This window comes from Gymnogyps californianus, chromosome 3 (genome assembly GCF_018139145.2).
Source record: "Gymnogyps californianus isolate 813 chromosome 3, ASM1813914v2, whole genome shotgun sequence".
Taxonomy (NCBI): domain Eukaryota; kingdom Metazoa; phylum Chordata; class Aves; order Accipitriformes; family Cathartidae; genus Gymnogyps; species Gymnogyps californianus.
The window spans coordinates 119,729,376-119,756,914 of NC_059473.1; the positions used below are offsets into that span (position 1 = coordinate 119,729,376).

The following is a 27,539-nucleotide window of genomic DNA, read 5'->3' on the forward strand; positions in this document are numbered from 1 at the left end:
GCCGTCCAAGTCATGTTTGGTATAGATGAACTGTGCTACTGATCTTAATCTTGTCTTGTAATCTACTAATGGACAGCACGATAACATGGAGTCACCAAATGATGTCATGAAGCTAAAAATTGAGCTCAGTGCTGTTGTGATGCAGAGAAGTTTGCACTGCAAGTGTTGAACCTGATTCATGCACAAATAGAGTGATAACTGATGTGTGTGTGGCAAAGCAAAAGATGATGAGTGGAGAGAAAGTGCTCAAGCAAAGTGTCCAAAAAAAAGATTTGCATCTATTCTTCTGAAATTTTCCATAAATATATTGACAAGATGGGGCAATCAATGGACACTGGTATTAAAGATAGGAAAGAAGCAGAGCTCAGGAGATGCTTATCAAGGTAAGAAGAGTATCCAGAGAGGTAAAAGTGGTGATGGAGAGGAGGACAGGATGGCAGTGTAGAATGACAAAGTGGATCAGAAAGTAGTTTGTATTTACAGTCATTAAGATCAAAAACAATTCATGTAGCTCAATAGTGCAGAGCTGGCGTTAGCTTTCTCTTTTACCTTTTAGACCAGACATGTTTAATAAGGACTGGTTACTTCAAAGGTAGCTTAAAGATACTTATGAACTTGTGCTATATCTGAAGTTTTCTCACCTCCATGAAAAAACAAGAGAAGTTCTAGCTCCAGGTCATTTTCTGATACAGTTCCCAGTCAGGCTGGCTGAGGACAGAAGAATGATGAGCTCTAGAAAGGCTCGGCATCTCCAAACAGACCACCGCAAAGCAGCCTGGCATACTGCATCACTGCCAGCTCCCTGCTCTGAGCCTGAGCTTCCACCTGTGCCCAGGTGCTCAGAGTCCACGTCACCAGGGACAGCCACAATTCAGCATGGAGGGAGGGCTCCCAAAATGGTTTAATCAGAAAATATGTCTCTTGGAACCTTTTTCAAACAAATTAGAACAGCGAACTGACCCACACACACACATCCAAGTCTCCCCGGTCTCATTTTCCCAGTCTTTTACAGAAGTGGGATGGAAAGAGCGGAGGGATGTCAGGACAACTGGTTGGTTGTGTGCAGGGAGCAAGACCTGCTATAAGGCAACTTACTCTTTTGAATGGGGGGAAATGTATTTGTTGGAAGTAGTGTGAAAGGCATTCAAAGAAATATCTCAGGGTATTTCTGCTTAAGTGCTGGATGTTTTCTCTCTTTCTACATCACAGGCATCACTGCTGAGCAAGACACCCATGTTCCTCGGTAGCTTTCTTTAGAGGGGGTCAAAAAAAGATAATACACAAAAAGACACTGGAAATAATGGACTTTTCTTTCCTCTTTCAAAGAATGCTAAGGTTTGGGGTTTTTTTTTATATGTGTGGCTGATCTTATTTCAAAGTCACTTTGAAATTTTATGGGGGTATATGGTGGATGAAAAGTTCCTTGGAAATGAAAAGAAGTTTTAAGTTTTTAAAAAATTGAAAAAAATGTTGAATTGCATTGCAACCACCGGTTTGTTTCTCAGCATTCTCATTGATACTATTTTTATAATAGAGAAGCTTTTGTAGTAGCAAATTTTGTAGTTTATAACATAACTAAAACCATTTAGAAGTTTATACTTCTGTGACTAAACTTTCATCTGTAGGCATGTGTTTCAAAACACAAACATTGACATCTGAAAAGCTGAAGCTTGTGAAAAATCTTAGCATTTAGCTGGAGGCAGAGCGTGCAGTTAAGTCTGTTGCATCATAGTTTACAGTAGGCAATCAACATCACCTCCCTGCCTGTAAGAAGTCAAAGTTATTTGTTGGTGTTCAATAAAATAAAGACAAATAAGAAGATATTAGGTACAGCAAGACTTTACAGCCAGTGACTGTTTTTGGCTTCTCTATATCTTTACATTTCCAAAGAAGGATTTGGCAGTTGGCAAATGCAATACAGGCAGCACAGCCACTGTGTTTAATACTGAGAAATTGGTCAGGAATTAATGCTTTGGTAGTTGCAAGTTTGTCATTGAGAAAAAAGGGATATGTGCTATAGAAAAGTGTAGTTTATCAAGGTTCATTTGTGTGTATAAATACAGATGTGTGCGCATAAGTGCAATGACAAACAGCACAGAGAACTGAATTGTGTCTCCTCTTGAAAGGAGTAGGGGAGCCTTCAATGAAATTGTGGAACATCTAAAACTCATGAAAGATCAGGTAAGATCACCTAAAACACAACTCATCCATGACATTCACAGCCACAAATTGCCTCAGTTTTAAGAGCCTGTTACACATTGTTTCCTGCTCAGATTTCCGCCACTGCATCCACTCAGTCCTGAGCCCGCTTTCCCCAAGTGTCCCATAGGGGATGGACCTTACTGTTGTCAAAGGAATGACACAGTATTGATGAAAAGCGTATGGGATCTTTATGCCTCAGGGCCCACATTTCCCATGGCATAGACATTACCAAGTGGTAAAGAGCTTTCACTAATTTACCTTATACTCAAGTAATTCGCTGAAAGAATAGAGGTCGTGTGTGTCCCATAGTGCTTATTTTTCTTCAGCAGACAGCAGGTGGTAGTGCCTTTCTTTAGACATAAACACCAATATTTTCTATCTCTATAGACAGGTGTTATGTTCTTAGAAATCAGGGAGCTCATCAGGCCCAACCTAATCTCAAATTTTCCCCAAGAAGCTCTCACACAAGGACATACTCTTGGAGCATGGGTAGCAGAGCAGCTGGCGTTATCATCCAAGGATGGTCTGCTCTCAGGTCTCCCCAGCTCCCTTCCTAGTGGCAGAGTTTGGAGGATGAAAGTACTACCCATGGTAGAGGAAGATTGGTCTAGGGGCTACTTAGTCACCTGGACATATACAAGTCCATGGGACCAGACAAGGAGAGAGCAGTGGAAGTCATTCACTTTGACCTAAGCAAGGCTTTTGACAGTCTCCCATAGTACCCTTGTATGCAAATTGGAGGTGTTATTTCCAAATTGGAGATATATTTTGGATAGGTATACTGTAAGGTAGGTAGAAAATTGACTCGACTACTAGTCTTGAAGGGTTGTGATCATGACATGAAGCCAGTGACTGGTTCCTGGGGGTTCCTCAGAGGTCAGCTCTGCAGAAAAGGACCTGAGGACAAATTGAATGTCAAACTATCAGTGTGCTCCTCTGGAAACAGAAGTGAACTGCATACTGGCTGTATTCATTAGTGGGAATATAGCCAGCAGGTCCAGCAAAGTGTTGCTTCCTCTCTGTTCAGCGCTCATGTGTCTAGTTTCGGATAGTCCAGTACAAGAAACATATGGACATACCAAGGTGAGTCCAGTGAAGGGCCACAAAATTGTTTAGGGAGGTAGAGCACATGGCATAAGAGGAAAAGCTCAGAGAGCTGGGTTTTGTTCAGCCTTAATAAGAGAAAGCTCTTCAGCTACCTATGGGAGAGTAAAGAGCAGGCAGAGCCAGGCTCTTCTCAGAGGAGCACAGCAGAAGAAGATGCAACAGACACAAGCTGCAGCAAGGGAAATTCCAATTAAGTAATAAGAACAAAATGAGGTGGTCAAACATTGGAGCAGGTTGCCTAGAGAAGGTGTAGCATCTCCATCCTTGGAGATATTCCAGACTCCACTGGGCAAAGCCCCGAGCAACCTGATCTAACTTTGAAGTTGGCCCTGCTTTGAGCAGGTGGTTGGACAAGATGGCCTCTAGATGGCCCTTCCAACTTAAATTATGCTGTGATTTTATAAACCACAGGACAAAAATGATTTAAGAACAGCTCCAGTAGTGCAGCTCATCATTTCAATGTAACACTCTTAACACTGGCTTTCTGACAATGCAGGAGCTGTTTTAAAGTCTCTTCCGTGCTCCTTTTGTGTCTGGGGCCACAGTGCCTGCAGATACCTTCCTGCAGTAAACTGTGCTGCTTTAATGGGGTTTCCGGCAGTGCAGGGGATGGGTGTTGGACCAAGGATAGATGGAGCAAAAAGTGTTCCAGGGCAGGTTATTAAATACCTTGTCCATAAGGCGAACTGAGTGGTTAGCACTTTCTACTCACAAATGAGGTCTGAGATCTTTGTTTGGTTAACCTTTCTCTCCGCTGTGCACTGAATTTGGCACAGAACAAGGTAGTCTGAGTGTGATGATATCCAGCCAACTGAAGGTCAGTAATACTGATGGGCGAGGTATCTTTCCTGCTTTCCCTTGATATATAAAGTTAACATTTAATTGTTGCAACTGCTTTTGCTGCAGGTCCTGATGTTGGACAATTAACTTAGCGATTTCTAACTTCGTACCTGAACTCTGAGGATCAGATCTATACCTGGTAGCGCTGCTGCATTTCACTAAGTTTCTACTAGGGATCAGTTTGACCTGAGCTATGCTCCGCTGTTGTCTAGTAGCAAAGCTTGAAATTACTCGAATTGCTTAGCAGTGTAACTGCTGCAAAAAGAATTACAGTGGTTTCAGTGTATCCTGGTTTGCTGAAGGCCACATCTAACCCGGCTAAGCAATAGTTTAATTGCAAAGCCAATTTTAAATGTTCTTTATTACAGGTGCCTGAATTCACCCTGACCAGTTTCCATTCTCTTTCAAGCTGTGACTTTATATTTGCCCCAGAAGCCTGTTGGGGAGTGGAAAGATGTGGCAAAGATTTTAAGGGACTGTTAGAGAGCCCCTGGAGACAGAGATCGAACAGTGCTTTCATAATTATTCCACGGACTAGACTGCGTGACGTCAGTATGATTCATGCAAGGTCATTACAATTTATCTTTGTATCTGAGTAGAAAGTGGGAACAGGATACTGAGGAAAAAAAACTTGCTGTATGTCTGGTTTTGGTATAAAGTGCAAACAGAGTCATAAATAAATGGTTAGGTGCCGTCTTCAGGAGTTGGGGTGAAATAAGGTGGAAGGCACATTTAGAAAAACCCACATTTGTAGGACATTCTCATGTTGTTTGATACAGATTATCTGTAAAGCTACAGTATGATGATAACCAGCATAGTAGCAAAACCATGTAATAAATAATAAATGTAATGCTTGGCACAGTTGAAATAGGCAAACATTTATGACCTAAAATTTTGTTAATACCTCTGTCTCTTCTAAGGGGAGTAGTGAGGATTGCCACCTATTTCTAAACACAGATATTTTGCAGAGTGATTTCTTTTTGTCTGCTCCCCCCCAACACTTCTCATGCCATCTCTTACTCCTCTTGGATTACTATATTGCATTTTGTACAACAAATGCCATTTGAGTGTATATTTGAAATGGCCAGGATTGGTATTAGAAATTAAATAAAATATTACCTTTTTTTTTCTTTTTGTAAATTGCTCCAATAGTAGCAAATTAACAGTAAATTGATAGAGAAAGGTAAGCACAGATCCTTTAAATCATAGTGAAGTTTTTGGCATTCAAGCTAGAAGTGTCTCAATTTAACACATCATTGGTTTGTATTATTAGAAATTTCATTGGTTTGTGGAGCATATGATGGTTATGCTCTAAAATTGAAAGTACATAGACTCAGGACTTCTACAGTAGGCTGAGCTCTTACGCGCTTACTGATCAGTGTGCAGCAACTGCCATGGCTTGTTAATAAGCACAGGCAAACCACCATTAAAACCCTACTTGCCACTGTATAGAAAGATTTTTAACAGTACTTATTTTCTTGTTTATAGTTCTATATCAATCATGAAATGGGAACTGAGAGACCAGTAAATGTCATTTGCCACTTTTCAAGTGGCATGAATTTATCATCTTCATTGCATTTCATCATATTCATCTGTTTCCTTCCAAACGGGAGTAGGAGATTAGAGTGGAAATGTGTCTTGAATCATTGAAAGAAACTCCGCTTAAAATAGTAACGTAAATTAAGCTAGCAAAATTGTTTCAGTTAATACTTAGTCACTGTGATCCAAACTCTTCTTTTACTGTTTTGAACTTTTTCCCTGAAAATTATCCTAGAACCCCCTCGAAATAGGGGAACCATTTTTTGGTTAAATAGTAAAATATTTTTAAAAGCTTACTAAACTTTAAGAGGGTCTTTATTTGCTAACCATTATGGCTGCCTTCTCCACGGTATATTTGACGGAAACTTAACAAGGGTTTATTATGTCTATAAAGTCCTAGCATGATATTTATTCTTTGTCACGTGCAGGCTATGTTAAATGTGCCTTCTGCCACGATCATGAAGCTGGTTTTATTCAGATGGTGGTTTTCCTGTCTGTAGGGAGGGTGACCGAGTGAGCTGTATGACAGCATCTGATAATGAGCATTTCTCCACTCTTCTGTGCTGCTAGGATGTCATTACTTGGTACTTAAGATATGGTCTTTGCCTTTTCCCTCGATGGATTGGACTCATCTGTTGTCAGCCTTCTGCTCTTAAAGCCTAATGTTCTTCATTGTTCCTTGCTAAATAAAAAACAATAAAATGTTTGTGCTAATGTAGCATAAGAAGCTGATGTGTCTGAAGCACAGGTGGTTTCACTGGCTTGTCCCAGTGGTGTCCCATTCACAGGGCAAAGCTGCATAGCCTCTGCTGGGTGCATGCCTGATGGCACAACAGCTTGCGTAAGTCATGCTCATAATGCTCTTTGTTCCTGCAACATGATGGGACATAGGCATGGCGTGTTACCAGGCTGGGTAAGGAAACAGTTGTACCTTTATCAGGTAATGACGGATGTTAGTCACGGGATGGAAGAGGGTTTGCAAAACGCTTGGGAAACCAAGTAGCAAAGAAGATGCCAGATTCTTTCTTTCTCATATCTAGAAGCTGCCAAGTAAGAGTGTTGTTGGAGCAGTTAGCAAGTTGAATCCACCCTGCAGGTTACAAATTAAATATACTCATTTCATCTATTCCATGTGCTAAAATACCTCCACGGTTGAGGATGCTCAAATCCAGCCCCAGTACAGGCAAGCAATTCATTAAGAGGTGCAAATCCTACCACAGTCATGCAGATATATTTGGTCAAGGACACTGTGATGCAGGACGTGGCCCCTTTAACACGAAGAATATCTGCACCATCTACACTTGCGTTGAGACATTCCCCTGCAAAGTCCGTTTTCTTAATGGAGCCAAAACTGGGATCTGAATGAGTTGTACTTGAAAGCAATTGCTTCTCTGCTTTTAATTAGTACTGGTTGAATACTATTAGTTGAATAATGTATTTGATGAATAATGCTGTTGTCCATCAAATAAATTATTCAATTAATCTTTTTTTTGCATTACCTAAACACTTCTATAGAAGGTTGCAAATATCCATTGAATAATCTATTAGAATGATGCATTGCTTTTCAAATATACTATACAACAAATAATTTTATCTAGTATTCAGCCAAGTTTTCCCTTAATTAAAATTTGCATGTATATAACAACTGTGCCTGAAGAATCACAAAGAATTTAAGTAGTAGCAGACACGAGGTGGAGAGAAGTGTTTCTGTTATTATGGATGATTTATGTTTTGTAACTCCTGTGGTATTGTGTTTTAAGAGTATGTCAGGGATGCCAAGAGCTTTGAAGAATCTTTTTTTTCCTTTTTCTTTTTTTTTTAATAGAATTACTTTTAGACTGATCTCCAAATAAATGATGTACATTTTACCAGTGACGTGCGGCCACCCTTGCGAGAGAAGTGGTTTGCAGTCAGTTCATTGTACAAGGGTGGAGAAGGAGGAAACGGAGGCTGAGGAAAAGAGCCAATTCCCCTGCGGATAGATTCACGTGGCGGGCATCATCTTCTCTTCTGCACTGACATGCAGAGAGCTCTCACTCCCAGGAAGCAGCTCAAAGAGCCCATCTCAGGAGGGCTGACTGCTCCTGTCAGGGTCCAAAATTGTGGGTCGCAGGGGAGCCAGCTTCCAGATCTAATATTTACACCAGTTCAGATGCCTGGATGAAATCAAAACGACGTTTGGAGAAACCTCTAGTATGAGTAGCAGTGAGTACAGGGTAATGGCTCACTACTACCTCCTTCAGATGTCACCACCAAAACGTGTGTGCATACATGTATGTTGGGGCTGGGAGGTGAAAGGAACGTGCCCAAAACCCCCTCTGCCTATAATGGCACACGACTAGGCAGCCTGGTCTGCTTTTCCTCTTCAGCTCTTTGCTAAGAAACTCTCACCTTTCAAAAGGGAGTCTGTTGTGCATCTAAACAGGATCTGTGTGACCAAAGAAGGGGCTTTCTGTCCCTTACACAAATGGACAGTGTCACTCTCCCTCGTACGTGCACCTTGCACCTTCCTAAGCTGTTTCAGTTGGCACTGTTGCATTTGGAAGAGTTTGGTTTCGTTTCAGGCAGGAGGGTCTGGTCAGAGTCTCGCCCTGCTGCTGCTGCACGGGCCGATACCATGCGTAGCATCTCTGCAGGATGGGTAAAGCCTGTGGCCTGGGACTCAGAGCCCTGCATCGGGGAGATTGAGTGTCCAGCCTGAATCCCCTGCCTCATTTCTGCCAACACTCTCCAATGCAGATAGCAGCTCACATTTCCAAATGTGCCTGTGTCCCGTTTTTGGAGGTGACTGAGGCCGCTGAAGTCTGGCTTTCAAAAGCCTTTAAGTGCCTCTGGATTTTCAGGCTTGCAGGTTTGGCCAACCTAACTTCATCTCTCTGGCAGAAATCAAGTGTCCTCTCTGCCTCAGCACTTTTGGAAATCCCTGTGGTGCCTACCTGTGTTATTAAGACACCTGAATGCCCTTGAAAATTTGGCCCTAGGAGGCATTGCCAGCTGTGGTGTTCAGCATGGACAGTCCCTCCCGTGAGGTGCTCTGGGAGGTGAGCATCCTGGGGAGGGACACGAGCAATGGGAGGCTTTAGCTGTGGAAGAGCAGAACTGCGGTACATGGGGCTGCCTGTCGGGTGGTTTTCACTAAAATTCACTTACATAAAGAATTAAAAGCCAGTCTTGTTTTGATTTAGGAGGGAAAGCAAGTCCTTTACTCTTGCAATTACATTTCTCTTTAGCTTCCAGTTAGTAAAATTAAAGAATAATTTAGAGGTTCAGAGGATTCCATGAAGTATGAAACAACCCAGTCACTGCTGCATTTGGGGACCTCAGAGACGGACAAGGAACCTGCGTTGAGGCCATTAAAGTCATCTGGTTTTGTGTCACCAAAATCAAGTGGGTTTTGATGTCTGGTTACTTGGTCAAGAACACTTTTAAAAGGGAAAAAAGAAAAAAGCCATTTATTCAGGAATTTAAGTCCTGGGTTTTATTGCTAACCCTTGGGAATGGTTTTACAACAGCTCACCGTCTCTCTTGTTTTGAGTGTCTGTCTCAAAATCATGTAGGCTCTTGATCCAGCCAACTTGACTGTATCTTTTTATTAAAGTTGCACTTCCTATGATGGTGGATTTAATTTAATGCAAAGAAAATTGTGTCTAGGTGACATGATCTGACTGTGTTATGCAAACTCCTACATTATGACATTCCTCTCACACTAACTAAAAGCTTTGTTGCAACATATTAATATAGAAAGGGTTATTTGTTTTGCTAGTAATAAAGGCTGTATATTTGCTGTTTAGAACTAATAATAAGGTTGACTTTTACACAACCTTGGGGAGAAAGTTACGTTATTTATTTATTTTTGAAGAGTTAAAAATTAAAAATGCATCTTGTGTATGTTCAGATGAGACAAGAGCAAAGGAGAGTACATACAAATTCCATCAAATACAATTAGCATAATCAGAGGCTGGATGAGAGCCACAAATGATTGCACAAGGGAAAAAAAATAGTTCCTGGGATCTTAGTACATCGCCTGAAGCTGAGTGGGACACGAAGCAGTAGGAACTATTTTTACCCAAGGGCAATTTTTACTGATACTGCCCTTGCAAGCAGCTCTTATTTTATTATTTTTATGGATTCTTTTTCTGTCCTAAATTTGTATACTGAATTATCCATGAGGATAAATGTCAGAGTGGATTAAGATTAAATTAGGAACTAGATACTCCAAAACAAAAAATCTCCCTCCTTCCTATGCACTCCCTTTTCTTTAGTTTGGTTTAGGGGTGGGTTTTGGGTTTGGTTTTTTTTTGGGGGGGGGGTGGGGTGGCTTTTTTCCCTTTAGATGCACCAGGCTGCAGCTACATAGACTGTATTTTCTTTTGAATCTTTTTACATTAAATTTTCTGCACAGATAATTTAACTTCCAGTATCCCATCTTCTTTGGTTTAGGTCATCATTCTCTTCATAGAGTTCCTGAATTTCTTTCTTCTGCTTGTAATATAGCTGGATGATGTTCTTTGTCACACTTTTTTTTTTTTCCTTTTTCACTCTGGTTCTATTGCAGTGCACACAGGGGCATAGTCAGAGAGTTTTCAATGGCTCCTACCTTCCAGAGAGTGATGAGTAATTTAGACCACTTGTTATCCAGGGCTGCCAGACTCCAGCTTCTAACAGAACTGATGGAGAGAAGTAGGCATGACACCTAAATTAGGTACCTGTATTATATCGTTTAACTGCTGCTCTTAGATCTTACCAAGTTAGTTGTAATAACCTATTGATGTTAGTAGGTAAAAGCTCAGTGTTTAAAAATTCCCCCCATGTTGTACACCGAGTCTTTGCTTATCTGCAAGACAGTCTTTTCCCTGCCTGCTTCTTTCTTCTCAAACTGATGGTTTTTTCTGTCATTTTGTGTCTCATCTCATATTTTCTCATCTTCTGCTCACCTCCTTTCCACTGCCTCTGACACATGCAAATGCTCCAGAATACATTCATGCACTCATACCTTATTAGTCTTTCTCATATGCATACTTTTCTGGTTCATTTTTTTTGCTGGGCTTGTTTTGTTTGGCATTCTTTTTACATTTTAATACAAAATATGCTTAACGGTGTATATTTAAAATTGCGGTTGTTTGAACACTCCAAATGGTCCCTTTGGGAAGTGGGAGGAGTGCAGGGAAAGCAGACAAAGGTGGCTGACAATGACTTGTATTTAGCACATCTTCCTTTGCCCACAACACCAGGTTTACAGGGTTGTTTTGACTGATTTCTGGCTCAGAGCAGCTTCCAACCATTGCTCAGTCTTTAAAACTAAAATAATAAAAAAAAAACCCCAAAAACCAGTGCTTTCTCTCACTTTGTGCATTCAGAGATCTCTCCCAAAATAATGCAAGCCAGGATTTCTGACAGGCAGGAGTCGGTCAGTTGAGCACTACCGAGAAGTTTTTGAGAAGCAAGATTGCAAGCACGTACATCTGGAAATAGGAGTTCCTTCCCATCGGGTAAACTTCTGTTTTCTGAATATAGGAAAGATTTTGAGAGGTTTTTAAAGTGGTTTAGTTACACCATTCTTTCCCTCTGGTACTCTTACAGTTGGGCTAATGCTACTAATGCCCCTGGGCTTACAGCTCGAGGTAAGATGCTGTGCTGGGCGTGTGACAGCTTTTCCAGACATGGAAATGTCACAAGTTTAAAACCTCCCATTTTATGCCCTATACAGCTGTAAACAGGAGTTTTATTCCACTGAGAAAGGCAGATTTTTAGTTTGCCAGTGAAGTTAGCTCTCCCAGCTAGATCTGAGAGGGCTTGAACTCCCTGAAGCTGGGTATTGAAAAGCTGTAGACAGTCACATTTTATAGATATTTTACTTTTATTAGTGAAATAAAAAAATACAAACTGAGACCTACCTAGCTCAACCTTTGGTAAATAATTTAAATGTACAAATTTACTCATGAAAGAGAAGGAAATTAAAAGATGTCTCAAGATGACTAGTTCCAGAGGCAGATAGATAAATCATTTTTTAAATAACAGCAACAACAATATCTTAACGCTTTTCACCCCTTTAAGAATCACAAAGCTGTTTAGGTAGTGACTGCTGTGTACAATATATACAGGGAAAGCTGTGTCCACTGCTAAAGTGTGTCCGGTTTGGTGCTGAACGTGGCCGTGATGCTGTGAAGCAACATGGGACTGGATGAGAGGGCTCCCGCATCTCCTTGAAGCAGCAGGGGAATATTAGGCAGCCAGAAATGTAATTAGTGGAGTTGAATTTGGGCCAAGACAATGGAACTGACAATACGTTCTTGGAAAATGTGCTCTTTGATTGTAAATATCCATGAAGCAAACTTGCCAACGGTATTGATTTTGGCAGTGGATTATCACTGACAGCAAGGATCTCCTGCCCTCCTGCTTTAAGCGGTGCCCTAATAGGTTTTTAGACAAACAGCCAGGGTAGTACATAGAGAACAGCTTTCCAGGATATGTTCATCACATCACAGGTTCCCTAAATGTGTTGGATTGACCCCATGAGAAATATTGTACAGGCATTTAGTGCCAGGACAGCGAATCCTACGTGTTTGGGACATGCTGGACCTACACAGACCAGTTACGAGTGCACTGTGTAATGTCCAGCCTGCCAGCGTCGGCAGCTCTGTGCAAGTTCCCATCCACATGCTGAGGCTGATCTTGCTCAGCCCCACTTCCATCATGAGCTTTGACCAAAATGAAGCGTGAGCAAAGTCTGACCTTCATGATAGCTTTTTTCCTTCAAATTCTACACCTGGGAGACAGTTGCTGGCTTTAGCAAATGTAAGACCTGGGTTTCAATAGCAGACGCATTAGGTAATGATCCTTACAAACTGACAGTACTTTTATTCTTAAATGAAGTTGAGTATAACCTATGAGTGGTAACCAATAGATGTTAGTTAAAATAATGAGATAAAATTTGAGAAAGTGCAAAATAATACCTACACATCATCCAAATGATCTTTGTCTTCATGTGCAAAATGCATGGAGATTGTACCCTGATCCTCAACTGACAATTCTAAGTCCTACTGTAATACAAGTAATAACCAGATATTTAGGATAGATTAGAATTTACTTTTGGATCCATTAGCATTTCTGTTAAATCTGACAAACGATTTAGAAAATCTATATGAATACAAAGTGCCTGCTCATCATATTTTGTGACAGCTGGGTGAATACTTGACATCTTTGTGCTCTTAAAAGAACATATGCAAAGACTCAGTTTAATTTGTAGGGTTGAGGGAATTTATTTGCCTAATTTTGAGCCCACTAGCACATGATGGATTTGAAAGTTCAGTTCTAACAGGAGTATAATTGGGTTCTCATTTCACTTAGGAGAGAGCGTGATAGAAGGGGTGAGGAGAGAGATAGAGACATGGGGAAAATAAAGTAAGAAAATGAAACTGAGAATACTCATGAAAAAAATTAGAATGAGACTGAAAAAAAAATGTAGCAAGGAAGAGCATGAGAAAAGGCCCACACATACAAATAAGATACTCTTTAAGGGGACAGAAGAGAAAAAATAATGCATTCTTAATCATAATGCCAAATGTCTTTTGGCTGGAAAGAGCTGATACTTTAAAATATACTCACCGTGGTAGCTGAAAACAAAGATAAAATATTAAGTCTTTAAGTTGTGGGAAGGCTGTGTAGCTTTCTTCTGTCTTGTGTTACTGAGGACCACTGCCATGCGAGTGGCACGTCCACCAGTCCCGTGTCCTTTGTCACAGCACTTGGAGCCAGGATTCACAAGCAGGACTGCCTGCCGGCATCCTAAAGCAGCTTTATTAAAAGTCCTTAGGGAATACCTCTCTACATCCCTCAAGTTTATCTTTTAAATGATTCTCTTAGTGGAAAAAAAGGGCAGGAATTGAGTTTGATTTCACTCTCTAACTCTCAACATTTACGTTTTCCTATTTACTTCCAAATGAGCTGTCTTCTGATGTCCCCAGCCTTTCCTTTGCCTAGCGTTGGACACAAAGTCCTTTTGCAGCTGGTTACTAAGGCGTCCAGCTGAACCAGCGTGAGCTCAAGGCATTTGAAGGTACATCTCTCTACAGTGCTGTAGGACCATGTTGGCTGCTCAAGGTTTAGGTCAGTACACAGCAAATGGAAGTACTTTTCCTGTGATACTTGTATTTACTTTGATTTTTAGGTAAGAACTACATTTCCAGCTGTATCGCTGGCAACTTTCATTAACGCTCCTTGTTGAACAGTAGCTTTTTCATCTTTGTGCTTTGCTAACACTGTGGAATTAAATGGGTTTTTCTGTCTTTTTGATTGCATCCTGATATTCTGTAACCTTTTGATCTCTGTGTTGTGCGCATAGACTGTAAAATCCTTCAGGTACAGATTGCTGGGGGGTGGTTGTATGGGGGTGTATTTTTTCTTTAGAGGGTGCCTACTATGGCAGAGCCCCAGATACAGTGGTACTGTGAAATAATAGTAATATTAATAATAATAATAATGATTTCCACATTACCCTTGTGATACCTAAGAAAAACAATTTTGTTTAAAGTTTATTGAGAGCTCTGGGAAGAGCTAGAAATGGCAACCCACAGACACAGCAAATGGCCCGAAGTACTGATACATTTCTGACTTTATACAGCAACTTCTGCTTAATCCGATCACTGGTTAATTTAATCCTGTTTCATTTGATTGGATCCCCTGGAACCAAATCATTTGTATTGTGCTTTAGTCTGGTATTTCTGATCATTGTCTTTGTTAATTTGATCAGGATTGATTGAACTAGTCATTGAAAATAAATCACATAATTAATCAAATGCAGCATTAGAAAAGCAGATCCTCAGCTGGTCTGTTAGCTTTTACCTCTTGTTTTTCTTCCTCAGTACATGGAGTTTGGACTTCCTTTAGAAAGAAGCAGAGGTGAACATTTTAATAGCATCCACATTTCAGTAGTACAACGGGAGAGATGTATATATATGTGTATGTGTGTGTATATATACATATGTTTATTTAATTGTTTATTTAGAATAGGATAGAATAGAATAGAATAGGATAGGAGTAGTTCAGTTGGAAGGGACCTAAAATGATCACCTAGTCCAACTTTATATCTCCTCTCGAAGCATCTTAATCTCAAAAATCTGTGACCCTTTCTGAGGCAGGGGTGTTGGGTAGGTGTTGGGTGGAGTCTTGCGTAATGAGCCAACTTTCTTAATGACTTAATGATTTTAAGGGAATCAGCATGTGATCTATGTTTGGATTTGGCACAGAATCATCAATAAATGTAAAAAACAAGATAAGGCTCTGTGCTTTGTTCTAATAAACTCTGGGTAGTCTGGTGTACAGTCAGTGCGTGTCTGAAGCTAACAGTTACTCCAAAAACTGGGCTATGGGTGGGAAAGGAGATTTTGGATTTGCAACAAAGATTATTTTGATCTCAACCTGTTGTTTGGAAAGTATTCCATTTTTAATTTTTTTTTTAAAAGTAGGTGTTTGGTCCTGTTTTGACTCTTCTCTTACTCTTGATTGATATTTGTGACCAAAGTTGGCCATTTCGATCTGCACTGGTAGATATTTATAGATTTGTGTTCTAATTGAAGCTTTATGGCAGCAAACCAAGGCTCTGTTTGTCTTCTGGAGGCAATGGTTGCACAAAGAACAGCTAAAACTCCCTTTGTCTCTCCTGAAAGCCACAGCAAGTTCAGCAGGGGACACGGTGCCTCTTAAGGGGTATTATCTGCAAAGACCCCGGGCTGGTCTCCCTGGCAGTTCATCCTGGGGGGTTATGAGGGCACTGTCTGCCCTGCACCCATCCTAGCAGAAATAGTAGCTTCTGATGGTCCATGACCTGCAACAGCGGAGGAGGAGAATTAGGAAGATCAGATCACGACTTGCTGTTGTAGGTGAGGTATCCCAACCAAAGGTCACTTAATTTTAGCTTGTCCTTCCCTACATGGCTTACAGAACCAACCGGCGTTATTTAGGGCTCACAATAACCCCACTCTCTCTCCCTGTCACCTTGAAGTTTCTTGAGTGGGAGATTATTTTTAGAGGTGATTTACTTTGTGTTAACTTCCCGGGAGCAAAGAGAGTAGGAGGTTTTATGGTTTTAGTAGCATAAATTTTCTTTAAATGATACATAACAGAGGATTTTCAAAAGCACAAAGTCTTTGGCCAAAGTCCCCATCCTTGCTGGGTTTCCTCTTCTTAATGAGTCCAGTGGCCCAAACTGGACACTTAGAAGAATTTCATCTTAAAGGAATAAAAAGTAAAGGAAAGTAAAGCGATTTGTTGTTGAAGGAAATGTAAGTAGAGCTTAATCTTAACGGTACCCATTTATCCTTGGATGACAAAGGACTATTTAGCATCACAAGTTGCCACGAACAGAGTAGTATTGAAGGATCATCTGATTCACACCCCAAAAATGAGAGTGAGGTGCCTGGAAAAAATGGGTGGCAATGTAGCACAATTTTGGCAGGCCTACCAGTAACACTAGCCACAGCTATACCATTATCTATTTTACTTTAATTGTGTGGCTGTGGACAGCAAAGTATGTTTAATAGCCATTTGCTAGATTTATAGCTTGGTATGCGATGTGTTTGCCATAAATCTTTTAGAAGGATGATGGTTGAGGCAGCTGAAGCGTTCATGCTAGTCCACGAATCAGTTCTGCCGAAAGAAAACAGGAGAACTGGGCAGCTTCCTACTGGTAGCATGGAGATACAGAAACGAAATGAGCAGGAATGCTTTGATGTGAAACCTACAGAGCAGAAAAATTGGAGAAAACGGTGACTGTGTTTCCAGAAAAACCATATATTAGCACTCTATTGTAAATCAAATTAAATGACTGCCCAGCTGCCTGATCCTGCACTGGACTTCTTGTGTTATTAAAGCTATGAATCTGAATGGAAGCAGGGTTGCATCTTGAGACCTCATTCCCAAAAAGGATCTGCCAGTCACGTCTGGTCGGAACAGCTTGGTGAATGTTTAGCTTCTTTTAAGAACCAACTGGGAGATTGATGGGTTCGAACTGTTTTTGCACAGACTTGTTTGAGTCTTAAAATGCATTTTCATCTATCTGCACACAAAAAAAAGATTTTAAGAAGAACCACTGAGATATGTGATTTTGGATTAAAAGGGAATGCAGTGTATTATTTTAGTATTTTTTACTGTGGAATACATTTGTGTTTTTCCTGCACAACCCAAATTTTTAACAACACCGGAGCAATTACAGGAATAGCCAGATTTTAGATGTTATCTTGTGTGTAGGAAAAGGAATGGATTATTAAAGTGTATAGCCTGTTTGAGAGATGCAGTGCTCTAATCCTGTTTTTCACATCTTAATTTTAGTGACTGCATAACTTACCTTCATAAGATGCTCTTAATTGAACATTTCAATAGAATTTGAATGAAGTCTAATAAATCTGGGATTCCTCCTCCACTCCTTTAAAATATGATGTGAAATTTATTAGTCTTAATGTACACGTCCCAGAGCTAATTGTTTTATCTTGTAAATCAGTTTCTCCTCATCTTTTATATGGCTTTTACTTTCAGTTTTAAAGAATAAATAAATTCTTGATTGAAAAGTCTTTGTTGTTTTGCAGTAGAAAAAGGGGGGCAGCTTTATACATGTAAAAGGATTTTTAGTTCTTTTTAAATTATTTACAAACGCTGAGTTAAAGGACAGTGGAGTTTAAATTATGCATTAAATTAACATCTTACTAATGGAAGACTCTCAAAGAAAGTTGACATTTTTAAATTATTATGAGCCAAATTCAGCCACAATTTAATAGCTCAATTGATGTTGATGAACTTAAGGCAGTGATAAATCTGGACCTATAGGCTTACTTTTCTTTTTGCTGTGAAAGGTAAGCATGCTGTTTCTACAGTACTGACTGTCCTTTTGTTTGAGAGTTGACCAAGTATACTTTGATCCTTTTTTTAGAAAAAGAATTCTCTGTTCTCCCTTAAAGAAAGCTTCCTGAGACCTGGATCTGGTTATGGAAACTAAAGTGAGCACACAAAAGTGCTTGTTAGAAAGTGAAATTTATGTGCAAACTAAGTGTTCCCTTGATGATAGCCTTATTGATCAAGCCAAGTTAATAAATCAGTAATATCATGCAGCACTGTTCAATACTCACAGGCTTATTTTGGTTTTCTTTTTTTTTCTTTTTTTTTATGTGCCTGCTGTGTAGGCAGAGAACATGCACTTCCCTGCCACAGAGTGTGTACTACAATTGAAACACTGAATTCAAAGGGCTTGAACGTAAACTGTCGGCATCCAATACAACAAAAGGGTACTTTTATAGAAGCAACTTAATACTGGGATTGGACCCTAAAGTGACACAGCTTTTAGTTTATAGGTATCTCTCTCTTTATTTCTAATGCTTTGGGCCCTGATCCAGAATGAAATTCAGGGTCCTGTTTGGATAATTAAAAGAAATCCATGGGAAATTTGGGACAAAAATTCCATATGGAGTGACTTCTGAATCCATCAGTGGCCAGCATTTGCATTCAAGAAAAATGTTTAGTTTACAAGCAGTCTGCCATTAGGCCATTCTTGAGTAGCTTTGCCAGTACGCAAGGGTTACATCCTTTGTACACCCTTGGGATTCTGGTCTGACAAGCACTTACTCCATTATTACCCATATTTCCTTTTGCCCTCTGACAAAAAGCACTTATGACGAACTGGATTTATCGGCCTCTACCATGGGATGCCTGCAGGATCTCTGAGAGCCCTCTTGCGTTGTGTAGTGCATGTTCTCTGTAGTACGTGCTGCCGCGTTGTTCCTGATGTTGCGCGTTTTCTCCTCCGTTGTGAGATGATTTTGCATTCGTAGCTTTGCTCTGATTTGGGGTTGATCTGCATGCGGACCGTGTTAGCAGAGGAGGTTCTGCTCAGGCTAAAGTGGGGCTTCTGTGCTCGAACCCAGTGTCGTGCGCTGATGTCCCTGGTGTCCTGGAGCAGCAAGTGTCGCAGCCGGGACCTCGGTTCGATACCTCAGCTCCGTTCCCTGATGTTCTCGCTGAGAAACGAAGGCAGCTGGGTGAGTACCTGAGCCTCCGCTGGTGAAATTTGCCAAGACAGAATACAAAGTGCCATTTATGAAGCGCTTCTTATCATTCCATGGTCCCGCATTCATTCCCAGCTAATGCTGAGCACCTAACTGGAGCACTGATGTGAGAGCGGTGGTTGTCCTGGGCAGTGCGGCCACCAGAAAGAAATAGATACCACCTATGGTCAATTCACAACCTTCTTCTGTCCCATCTTTCTCCTCCCTTTTCCATAACCTCATTCCTCTTCTTGCCTCCCCAAACCTGCAGCCCATGTGGATAGTGAGCTTTAGAAAGGGTTAATGAGACAGTAGCAGTTGACCCATTGCCAGTATGGAGTTATCTTCCATTGCATTCTCAGAGCTTGGGGATTTGGCTGGCTGTCTTATTTAGTAGGGTAACCGAGGCACAAATGCGAATGAGATGGCAAAGAGGCTCAGTCCAGGAAAGATGGGGTTGATATTGGTGGGGGGAAGAAGCTGGACATGCTTATACATCTGCCTTCTTAGCAGCTCACAAACTGGGTGGTGAGAAGCTCCGCTATGCATGGAGCCGGGATCAGGGCTGGGTAAAGGCAGTTGTGCTGTGCCTGTCTGGGATGTGGGCCCCACTGCACCCATGGGTTTCTCCAAGCCCGTGTCATTAACCTCAAGGTGGGGAGTGTCTTTAAATCCTCTGAAAAACAGGAATGGATGCAGACTGTACCCCTAAGCCATGTGTCTGGCATGGAGGCTATACCTTAGCGCTCCAGAGCTCACGCAGGCTGGTGGCTCATCGCAGGATGGTGTTTAAGATGCCAGTGTTGAATTGTTCCCTCCACTTGAGAGGGAACTAAGACTGCTTTTGTCTTTTATGCAGGGTAGCAACATTTTTCCTGTGAGTTAACTGTATTATTCTCTTTCTCGCTGCTCCCACATTAGCTTTGGAAAGAGAAAAACAACGCTGTGTCATTGTAGAATTGCCTGGTGATGGGAACTGTAAGGTGGATGACTTCTCTCCACCCATGAGCAAGTTCCTGAATGAAGTTTTACTGCAGGACAGCTCATTCTGTTCCTTTTGCACGCTGGCCTGTCCATATCTCTTAGGTTTTTAATACATTACAGTACATCCGTCTCTTAAAACAACAGTTTCATTTCTGTAGCCCAGCCCAACGCCAGGGGAGATATTGCTGTCATCACTGCATGTTTAAAAGCTCTGCATCCATCCTTAAGAGCTTCTTTGGCCACGGAATAGACTTAGAAGTATGCTCGGGATCCTGTCCAACATGGTATAGGAATTTACCCCAGATGAAGATCTATGCCTATGTGGTTCAGATTATACACGCATGCCTCATGCACACAAATAATACCTGTTTCATGCAATATTTAGCAGCGTGAACTACAAATTAGACCATAAACTCTTTGGTGCAGAGACCACTAAGCTTTTTAGAGCACCAGACACGTTCAGGCTTAAAACCCAACCAGGGCCACCAGTCATTACTTGTTAGAGCAAGACATAGCTAACAGCTTTAAAAGGAATTCCCTCATTAAATTGAAGTTGCTTTTACCCATGACAGGCCATAAAACCTGAATCTGTGGGAGGGAATGTTTGCCTCTATGCATGCATGTGTCTTAGCCTTTTTATTTTCAATGGGGAGAGAAAATAGAGTGGGTTGCATATTGGATACATTATCTTAGTATTAAGCTGCCATTCCCAATCTCTTTTGGATAATTGGAACAGAGAATCGCTACTTCTCATCCATCACTTTAAATGAAGGCCTTAGTAAAATAATTTTGGTTGCTGGGAACCACAAATAGGATCCCTCTATCCAGATTAGTTCTTTTTTGCTCATGAAACTGTTTGAATAGGTCTTAGCACTCTGAGCCGTAGCAGGATGTATGTCAGCAGTTTTACAAGCCTTTGGGGAAATTGCTCAAATGTGTTTATAAGGGCCTCCCAGGAAGTGTATGGTGGTGTTGAGCCTGGGGAAAATTGTATTGGAATTTTTGTTGTTGGATTTTTGTTGTTGTTGGGTTGGGGTTTTTTAATTCCACTAACATACTCTGTAATGCTGGTAGTAGTGCAGTAGGTTTTATGTTTCCATTGACGTAAAAAAGTTCTTACTAAAAGTTTAGGTCTTATTTCATCAAAGATTTGTAAAACTTGGGACTTAAAGTCAGACTTAGTTGTAGCTATGCCTCCTGAACACCTAATAGTAACCATGTAAACTGGTGCAGTATAGACCAAATCACTAATAATTCCCAATCTTTAACACTAGCTGATTGCTGTGAACTCACGAACTTTCTTGTGGATATTCTGAAAAGCCCCATGAATCTGAAGGGTTTTAATGTTTTAATTTAATAAGGTTCAGTGGACCAGCTGTACACCAATTACTGTTGCCTATGGGCCATGGTTTATGACTGTTTGAGCTACAAAAAATCGACAACCTGGCAACTTGTCTGTGTTAGTCTCATGTAATTCTGAAATTGTTCCATCTTGCTCCGTTCTGCCTGTACATCTGTATTGCAGTTAATTTCCTTAAAACTGGGAGATTGCTCACTGCTGGAGTTCAAAGTGGCAGGCATGAGGTGAAATGCAAGCTTCAACTGAAAATTCTATCTGTTCTTAATGGTTATTTCAAACAAAAGAGGAAAAAAATCCTCAGATTTGGATTTGGGGTACTCTATCCATGACAGAGAGCACAGATTGAACATTTTAGGGGTGCTACAAAGATGCTGATGATTGCTTTAGTAATCTTTGTAGTCTGCCATGAATTTCAGGCAATTAAATAGCCAATGCTGTTGTTGACTAGCCAGGGTTCAACAGACCTTTTAGAAACCTTGTCTTTTCATGTAGATAGACATTTGGCAGTATTTTAAAATGTATACCCAGTAGATTTTGTAATGCATTTCCTTTTTTCATGTGTTTCGTGTTCAATTCAAACAAGCATCTGACATGAAAGCTAAAGATAAAAGTGTAACATAGTACAATTAGTTTCTGTGAAGTCTGCAGATCACTAATGGAACACATCTCTTCCCCCTGCACAACTAGCATAATACAGGCCATTTTTGGTCATTTGTGTTGTACATTAAAAGCATCAAATAGAGTGCTGTCATGTGCCTGAGCGCATGGACAGAAAGTTCCTTTGTTTGATAATCTTGGAAATAATTTTGCTTTCCAGATACGCAAATGGGTAATTGCTGCAATCGGATCAGAGACATGTAACACTTGTAATGTAACCCTTCATGTATTAAGAAAAATAGTGCAGAAATTAGATCAGAGACCAGAATTATTTATATTAAAAAAAGGAAGTTCAGTAAGCTGTTTTTCTGTTTCCACCACCATTATTGTCTAAACTGTGTTTCATGAATGTGTGTTGTGATTTCATACCAACTAATCTCTAGCTCTTTCTGATCAAATAAATACAAGCTCAGGAGTACAGTTTGAAAGCAATGTGCTGGACTTGTGCATTTAAATCCACTGAGCCTCTCAGAAGCAGGGTTTGTGAGCACATTTAGTGAAAAAAAATTTTGGAAAAAACTAGCATTTTGTGGAAGCGGAGGAGAAGTATTTATTGACAGCAAACCTGCAAACCTCCTTCCTCTTTATTAATGCTCGTAGTATGGAATTTAGATCTAGGTTTGGGTGCTAACTCCACCAGTTTCAAATGTGTCTGATCTGGTGTTCTAGTTTTTTGAAAAGCAAGCTTTCAGTTGCAAAATAGGCAACCGGATTTTTGTAGGATTTAGGAGAGCTGTGTCACATGCTCTCTTACACATTTTGTACAGAACATATGGGTTCATTTAAAATTATAGCATGTGTGTGGTTCTGTATTATTTAAGGTACAGGAATATTTTTTTCTTATTTTAGATGGACACTGTTTTAAAGCAGCTTGGGAATGTAACAAAGTTACACAAGATGCTGCACATCTTGGCAATGCCACACAATAATGAGAAGTATGTATTTCAAACCCACTTATAAGACCTGGTTCATACAACAAAGAAATGCAACACACGGATGCCACATGTGGAACGTGCAGGGCATGATTTGAGTTGTAAATTCTCTTGTCTGTATTTGATGATTCATAAAAATGTGCAGTTTCTATATTGCATTTACTGTTTTTTAAAGCTTTGCTTTGGGATAAATAATAGTGTTTCTGGGGGAAGTATCTTAGCTGATATATAGGCAGAGAATGCTTGTGGTGCTTTTTTTTTCTTCTTTCTTTTTCTACTGCAGAGTGCTCTGGCCATTGTTAAACAGTTTAGCTAGATCCAAAGGGATACTGCTAACATGAACCGGTAAACCACCAACAGCATTATATCCTCCTGTGTCAAAGACCTTGTACAATGTAAAAGCTAAAGGTATTCAGATTAAGCCTTTTCTCAGGACGATTTATAAATAGAAAGCATTTCAAAACTGAGATTTATTTCTTCCCCTCCTTCCCTTTCTTTGCCATGAATACAACAGAATGAATCTTAAAGCTCTTGCTTGTCTGCATGTCCTCTCTTTTTGCCTTTCCTGACTTTCATTTTTATTTCAATTGCAAAAGTTGTAGAAGTAGTTGAAATGGTGGGGGCAGAAGGAATGTGAATCTAAAAACCTGGATGTCGTTGTCCTTGGTGCCAGTAGAATAGAAAAAAATCTGGAGAAGTTAAATTACAAAAAAAAAAACCCAAAACTAAAACAACAGCAACAACAACAACAAAGATGGCCCTCAAAACCATGGAAAAGAATAAATGGTGCATTTTGAAAAAAAAAAAAATAAATTGGACACAAGCTGAAAATTTTAACTTCAAGATTCCATACAAAAAAAGACATTAAGAATCACATTTCCCTGTGAACATCTGCATTTAACGAAGCATAGCATTTCTAGTGGGGAAGATATTCCCATTGCGGCTTCTGGGAGCAAAGAGAGCAGCACAGCAAAAACCCTATCCTCCATCAAGGTCTGCAACCCAGGACTCCTGACTCCCAGAGCCCAAGGAGGATAAATCTCAGGTGGAAAAGAGAGTGGGTGATAGGAGATGTCGGAGGCACTTGCATGAAGGAGGGAGCACTGGAGCAGGGCAGAAGAGCTAGCAGGGGTGCTAGTGGGGGAGGAGGGAGGGCAGGAGGAAGCAAGCACCTCCGATGGATTCAAAGACAGGAGGAATGACTGATGGGCTTGGGAAAGGTGTGCGTGTATTTGCAGAGGGCATAAATGGGTCTGCTAATGACTTCTTTTCATGGGGTGATTGAGGTGCTGGTGATGGGGAAGAAAGCTGCGGTGTTGACAGAGATTTCATTGGTACTACGTGACCCAGGGCATTTATGGAGCCGCTGTACCCCCTGTCTCAGAGCTAAATTACTTCCCAGATGTAAGGCAAACAAGCGATCGCTCAGACTGGTCTCCTGTTCTTTATGGCTTCAGTCCTCAATACTCATTCAGCAATAGGCAGCTGGTTCCGTTTTCTTGGTTTAGAGGTTCTGACACCAGTAAAAACAAAACAAAAAAACTTTTAATCTTCCAGCAATGAAATACGCTGCAGAGTTAAATAAACGAGACCTGTTGGAGCACCCTTGTTTTCTACAGGCCTTTTCTCAGCAAAGGCATGGTTGTTTGGGAAGATCCCTAAAAATGGGGGGGGGGGGGGGGCTGGTTTAGCATTTAAATCCATGTGATAGTTTCATTATCAAGAAATCTCTTTCAGATCATATCCCCTTTGATGATTATTCAGCCCGATCCTTCTCCTACTTTACACTTATTTTAACATCTCTGAAGAACTGCCAACATACCCACTTTAGCAGCCAATGACTGTTATGCTGCCTTTTTTTATTGGCATTCAATTTTAAGGGTTGACAGACAGTAAATACTAAGACTTCTCTTTACTGTTCTACAGTAATTTGTCCTACGGTTGTAAATAAGTCTCTCTTGTTCTGCCTTCTGCTAAACAAAACTCACTATTTTTGGAAGAGATTGAGCAAACAGAAGATTGTCCCATATTATGTAAGCTGTGACTGAATGGATATTACCATATCTGGGGTTTTTTTATTATTTTCAAGGCAAAAGAAGCAACTTATTTCTGAAAACGCTAGTTTGTTGTGGATTTTTTTTTTTTTAAAGGTGGATCTATTAAATTTCCAGTGGTATTTTTTTCAAATATATTGTATTTTCCATACGGACATGTCATGCAAGCCTGGAGGAGAATGATATTTAAAAATTTTAGGATATCCTCTTGGACTGTAAGAAACAAACAAACAAGCAGGCTACTAGCTATAAAGAACAGTAATTATTCCCAATAGTCTAAACATTTTTATTCTGTATTTTTCTCTCTCTCTGGTAGACACCTTGCATTTCCAAGACTGAAAATCAGCCTCAAGGACTTGCAACGAGTGTCAGGTGGGGACAGACACCCATCAATCAGTCCACGCCCTGGGACACTGATGAGCCTCCATCTAAACAGATGAGGGAGAATGAAAACCCAGGTATGTTTCTAATCTTATTTGTAATTCTACAAGGGAAAAGCATTCAAAGCAAATTCAATGCACTATCTCCATTTGCCTCTGTAAATTAGACTTCATTGTGAGTCCTTTCTTTATTCTTTAGCAGGTTTTTCTCTCATTGTAAAGACCCCTCAAGTTTCTTCTGTGCTGGGGCTAATATAAATGTATTAAGATGCCTGCAAGTTCATTAGAGTGGGTTTTTTTTCTTCTTCTCTGCCTTCACTAGAGGAAAAGGCACTCTATAATACTTTAAGACCTCTTTTATGTCCAGAACTACCTGAAATGATTTCCAGCTTCCAGACACATATCATACATTGTGCTGCTATGCCAGACGCCTAATTACAATCTCTTTGTAGTGGCTGGAGCACCATTACTATACACACAGAGTGTTTTTCAGGGAGCCATGAAAGCACGGTGGGGAAAGAGGTTAATTTTCTTGGAAGCGTGCGCTTAAGCTGCATAAAGCGCAAAATACATAAAACTGCAAACATGCCGCATGTCACCTGATGAGTATTTTAATAATTACACTCACATCGCTGTAGCAATTTTACGCACTTACCAGTTGGGAACGGTTCCAGACCCTGAACCGCTTTAGATACCGTGAAGGAGAAGGGCACGTCGGCGTGATTTGGTAGCGGACGCGGGTGCAGGAGGGGAAGGCTGGGGTTGTTTATTTTTGTTCTGATCTCCCCCATGCCGAGCCCGCCACCATTGCCAGCTTTCCTTCGTGCCGCAGGTGCAGCGCCCTGGGTCACCACGGTGGCGGCAGGCAGCCAGCCCGCCCTGATCACGCACTCCTACGGGATGACGCAGCCACCTACCTTCAGCCCGGCCGCCAACGTTCAGGCCCCCGTCATCGGTGTCACACCCTCCCTCCCTCCGCACGTCACCCCCCAGCTCCCGCTGATGCCGGCCCACTACCAGCTCCAGCCGCAGCCCTCCCAGCCCCTCAGCAACATGGTGGTCAACCTCCAGAGCCAGCCCTTGTACACCAACAGCCAGCCCCTCAGCATGTCCTCCATGAGCGGTGTGGGCCCGGTGGCCCACCCGGGCCCCGGGGCGGTGGGCAATGGCCACCTGGCCTGCCCCATGCTGCCGCCGCCGCCGCCGGCCCTGCCCTCGGCTGCCCTGCCCAGCAGCGCACCCGCCACCAACGGGCAGGCGGCCGCCCCGCTGCCCCCCAACACGGCGGGGGGCCCGGACAACACCAACGGGGTGCAGATGCTGCGGACGATCGGCGTGGGGAAGTACGAGTTCACGGACCCCTGGCACCCCAAAGGTAAGGCGGGCCGGCTCGGCCCCGCGGGACGCGCGAGCCAGGGCGGGCAGCGGGGCCAAGGACGGCGGCGGGCCCCTGGGCCTCCCCGCCGCTCTCCTCGGGCCCGCCGGCCCAGCTCCGGTGTCTGTCTCCGCGCTTTCCTTTAATGCATAGCTTTTAAGAGTTAATGACAACAAAAAGCAGTGCGTTAGAAAGAGGGAGGATGAGCTGTGGGTGTATTTTGTAGTGAAAAACGGCTTTTGTGCCTGTCAGATAAGCTGGTTCTCCCAATGGTAAAGCAGCCATCGTCCCGTGCCTCTCCCTTTGAAACACACACCATGTTTCCATCCGACCACTTTCCTCCTGGCTTCGGTGGTGCATTAGTCACAACACTAACCTTCTTCCTCAGCGGTTGTCTTCTGCCCACTCTAGTAGAAGCCCAAGCCAAATGCAAAGTAACCCTGCTGACTGAAGCTGAACAACCCAAAACGTTCAGCGTTAAGGGGACAGCTCTTCATTACCAGCTTCATTGGGCTCAAATGCTGCAAAACACCCTGAATAGTCATGAGCGTTCCTGAGAGGTTGACCTTTTCTGATAAGTAGTTTCTAAATGAGCCACACCATTGGGTCATGTTGGAGTGTTATTTCTGAGTGTCTTAGCCTAGACACTTCAAAAATACCTACGCTTTATGTACTTAGTTTCTAATTTCATTTGCAGAGTTTTCCCCGCCTCCCTTAAAAATCATGACTATGCCATATGTGCAGGTAAAGCGAAATATAGCTTACAAAAATATAAATGCGGACCTATCAGCAAAATCAATTAAATTGATTTTAAAAAAAACACCCCAAAGGCTTCATTAAGTCTGTGATATTTTATGTATACATTTGTATTCAGACACAATCCATGTGTAAATTATTTACTTGCCACAAGCTATTAAGTTCTATTGTGTAGCTCTGTATTAAAGACAAGGAATCTCTATTAAAAATGATTAGTCCAATAACTCTTCCTGCTCATTACGTAAATTGTACTTTGGTATGTGCAAATCCTTACCGAACGTCTCTTGAAAAGGAGTTCAGGCACAAGCTCAACAGTACTTTTCTA

General features: G+C 41.4%; 1 protein-coding gene across 1 annotated transcript in view; it reads left to right on the top strand.

Moving 5' to 3' along the window:
• Positions 1 to 27,539, top strand: part of KLHL29 (kelch like family member 29) — a 407,488-nt gene that overhangs the window by 238,807 nt on the left and 141,142 nt on the right. The window contains exons 4-5 of the mRNA XM_050893282.1: positions 25,020 to 25,161; positions 25,916 to 26,458. Of these exons, the coding sequence (XP_050749239.1) occupies positions 25,020 to 25,161; positions 25,916 to 26,458 (685 nt within the window). The remainder of the gene's footprint in view (positions 1 to 25,019; positions 25,162 to 25,915; positions 26,459 to 27,539) is intronic.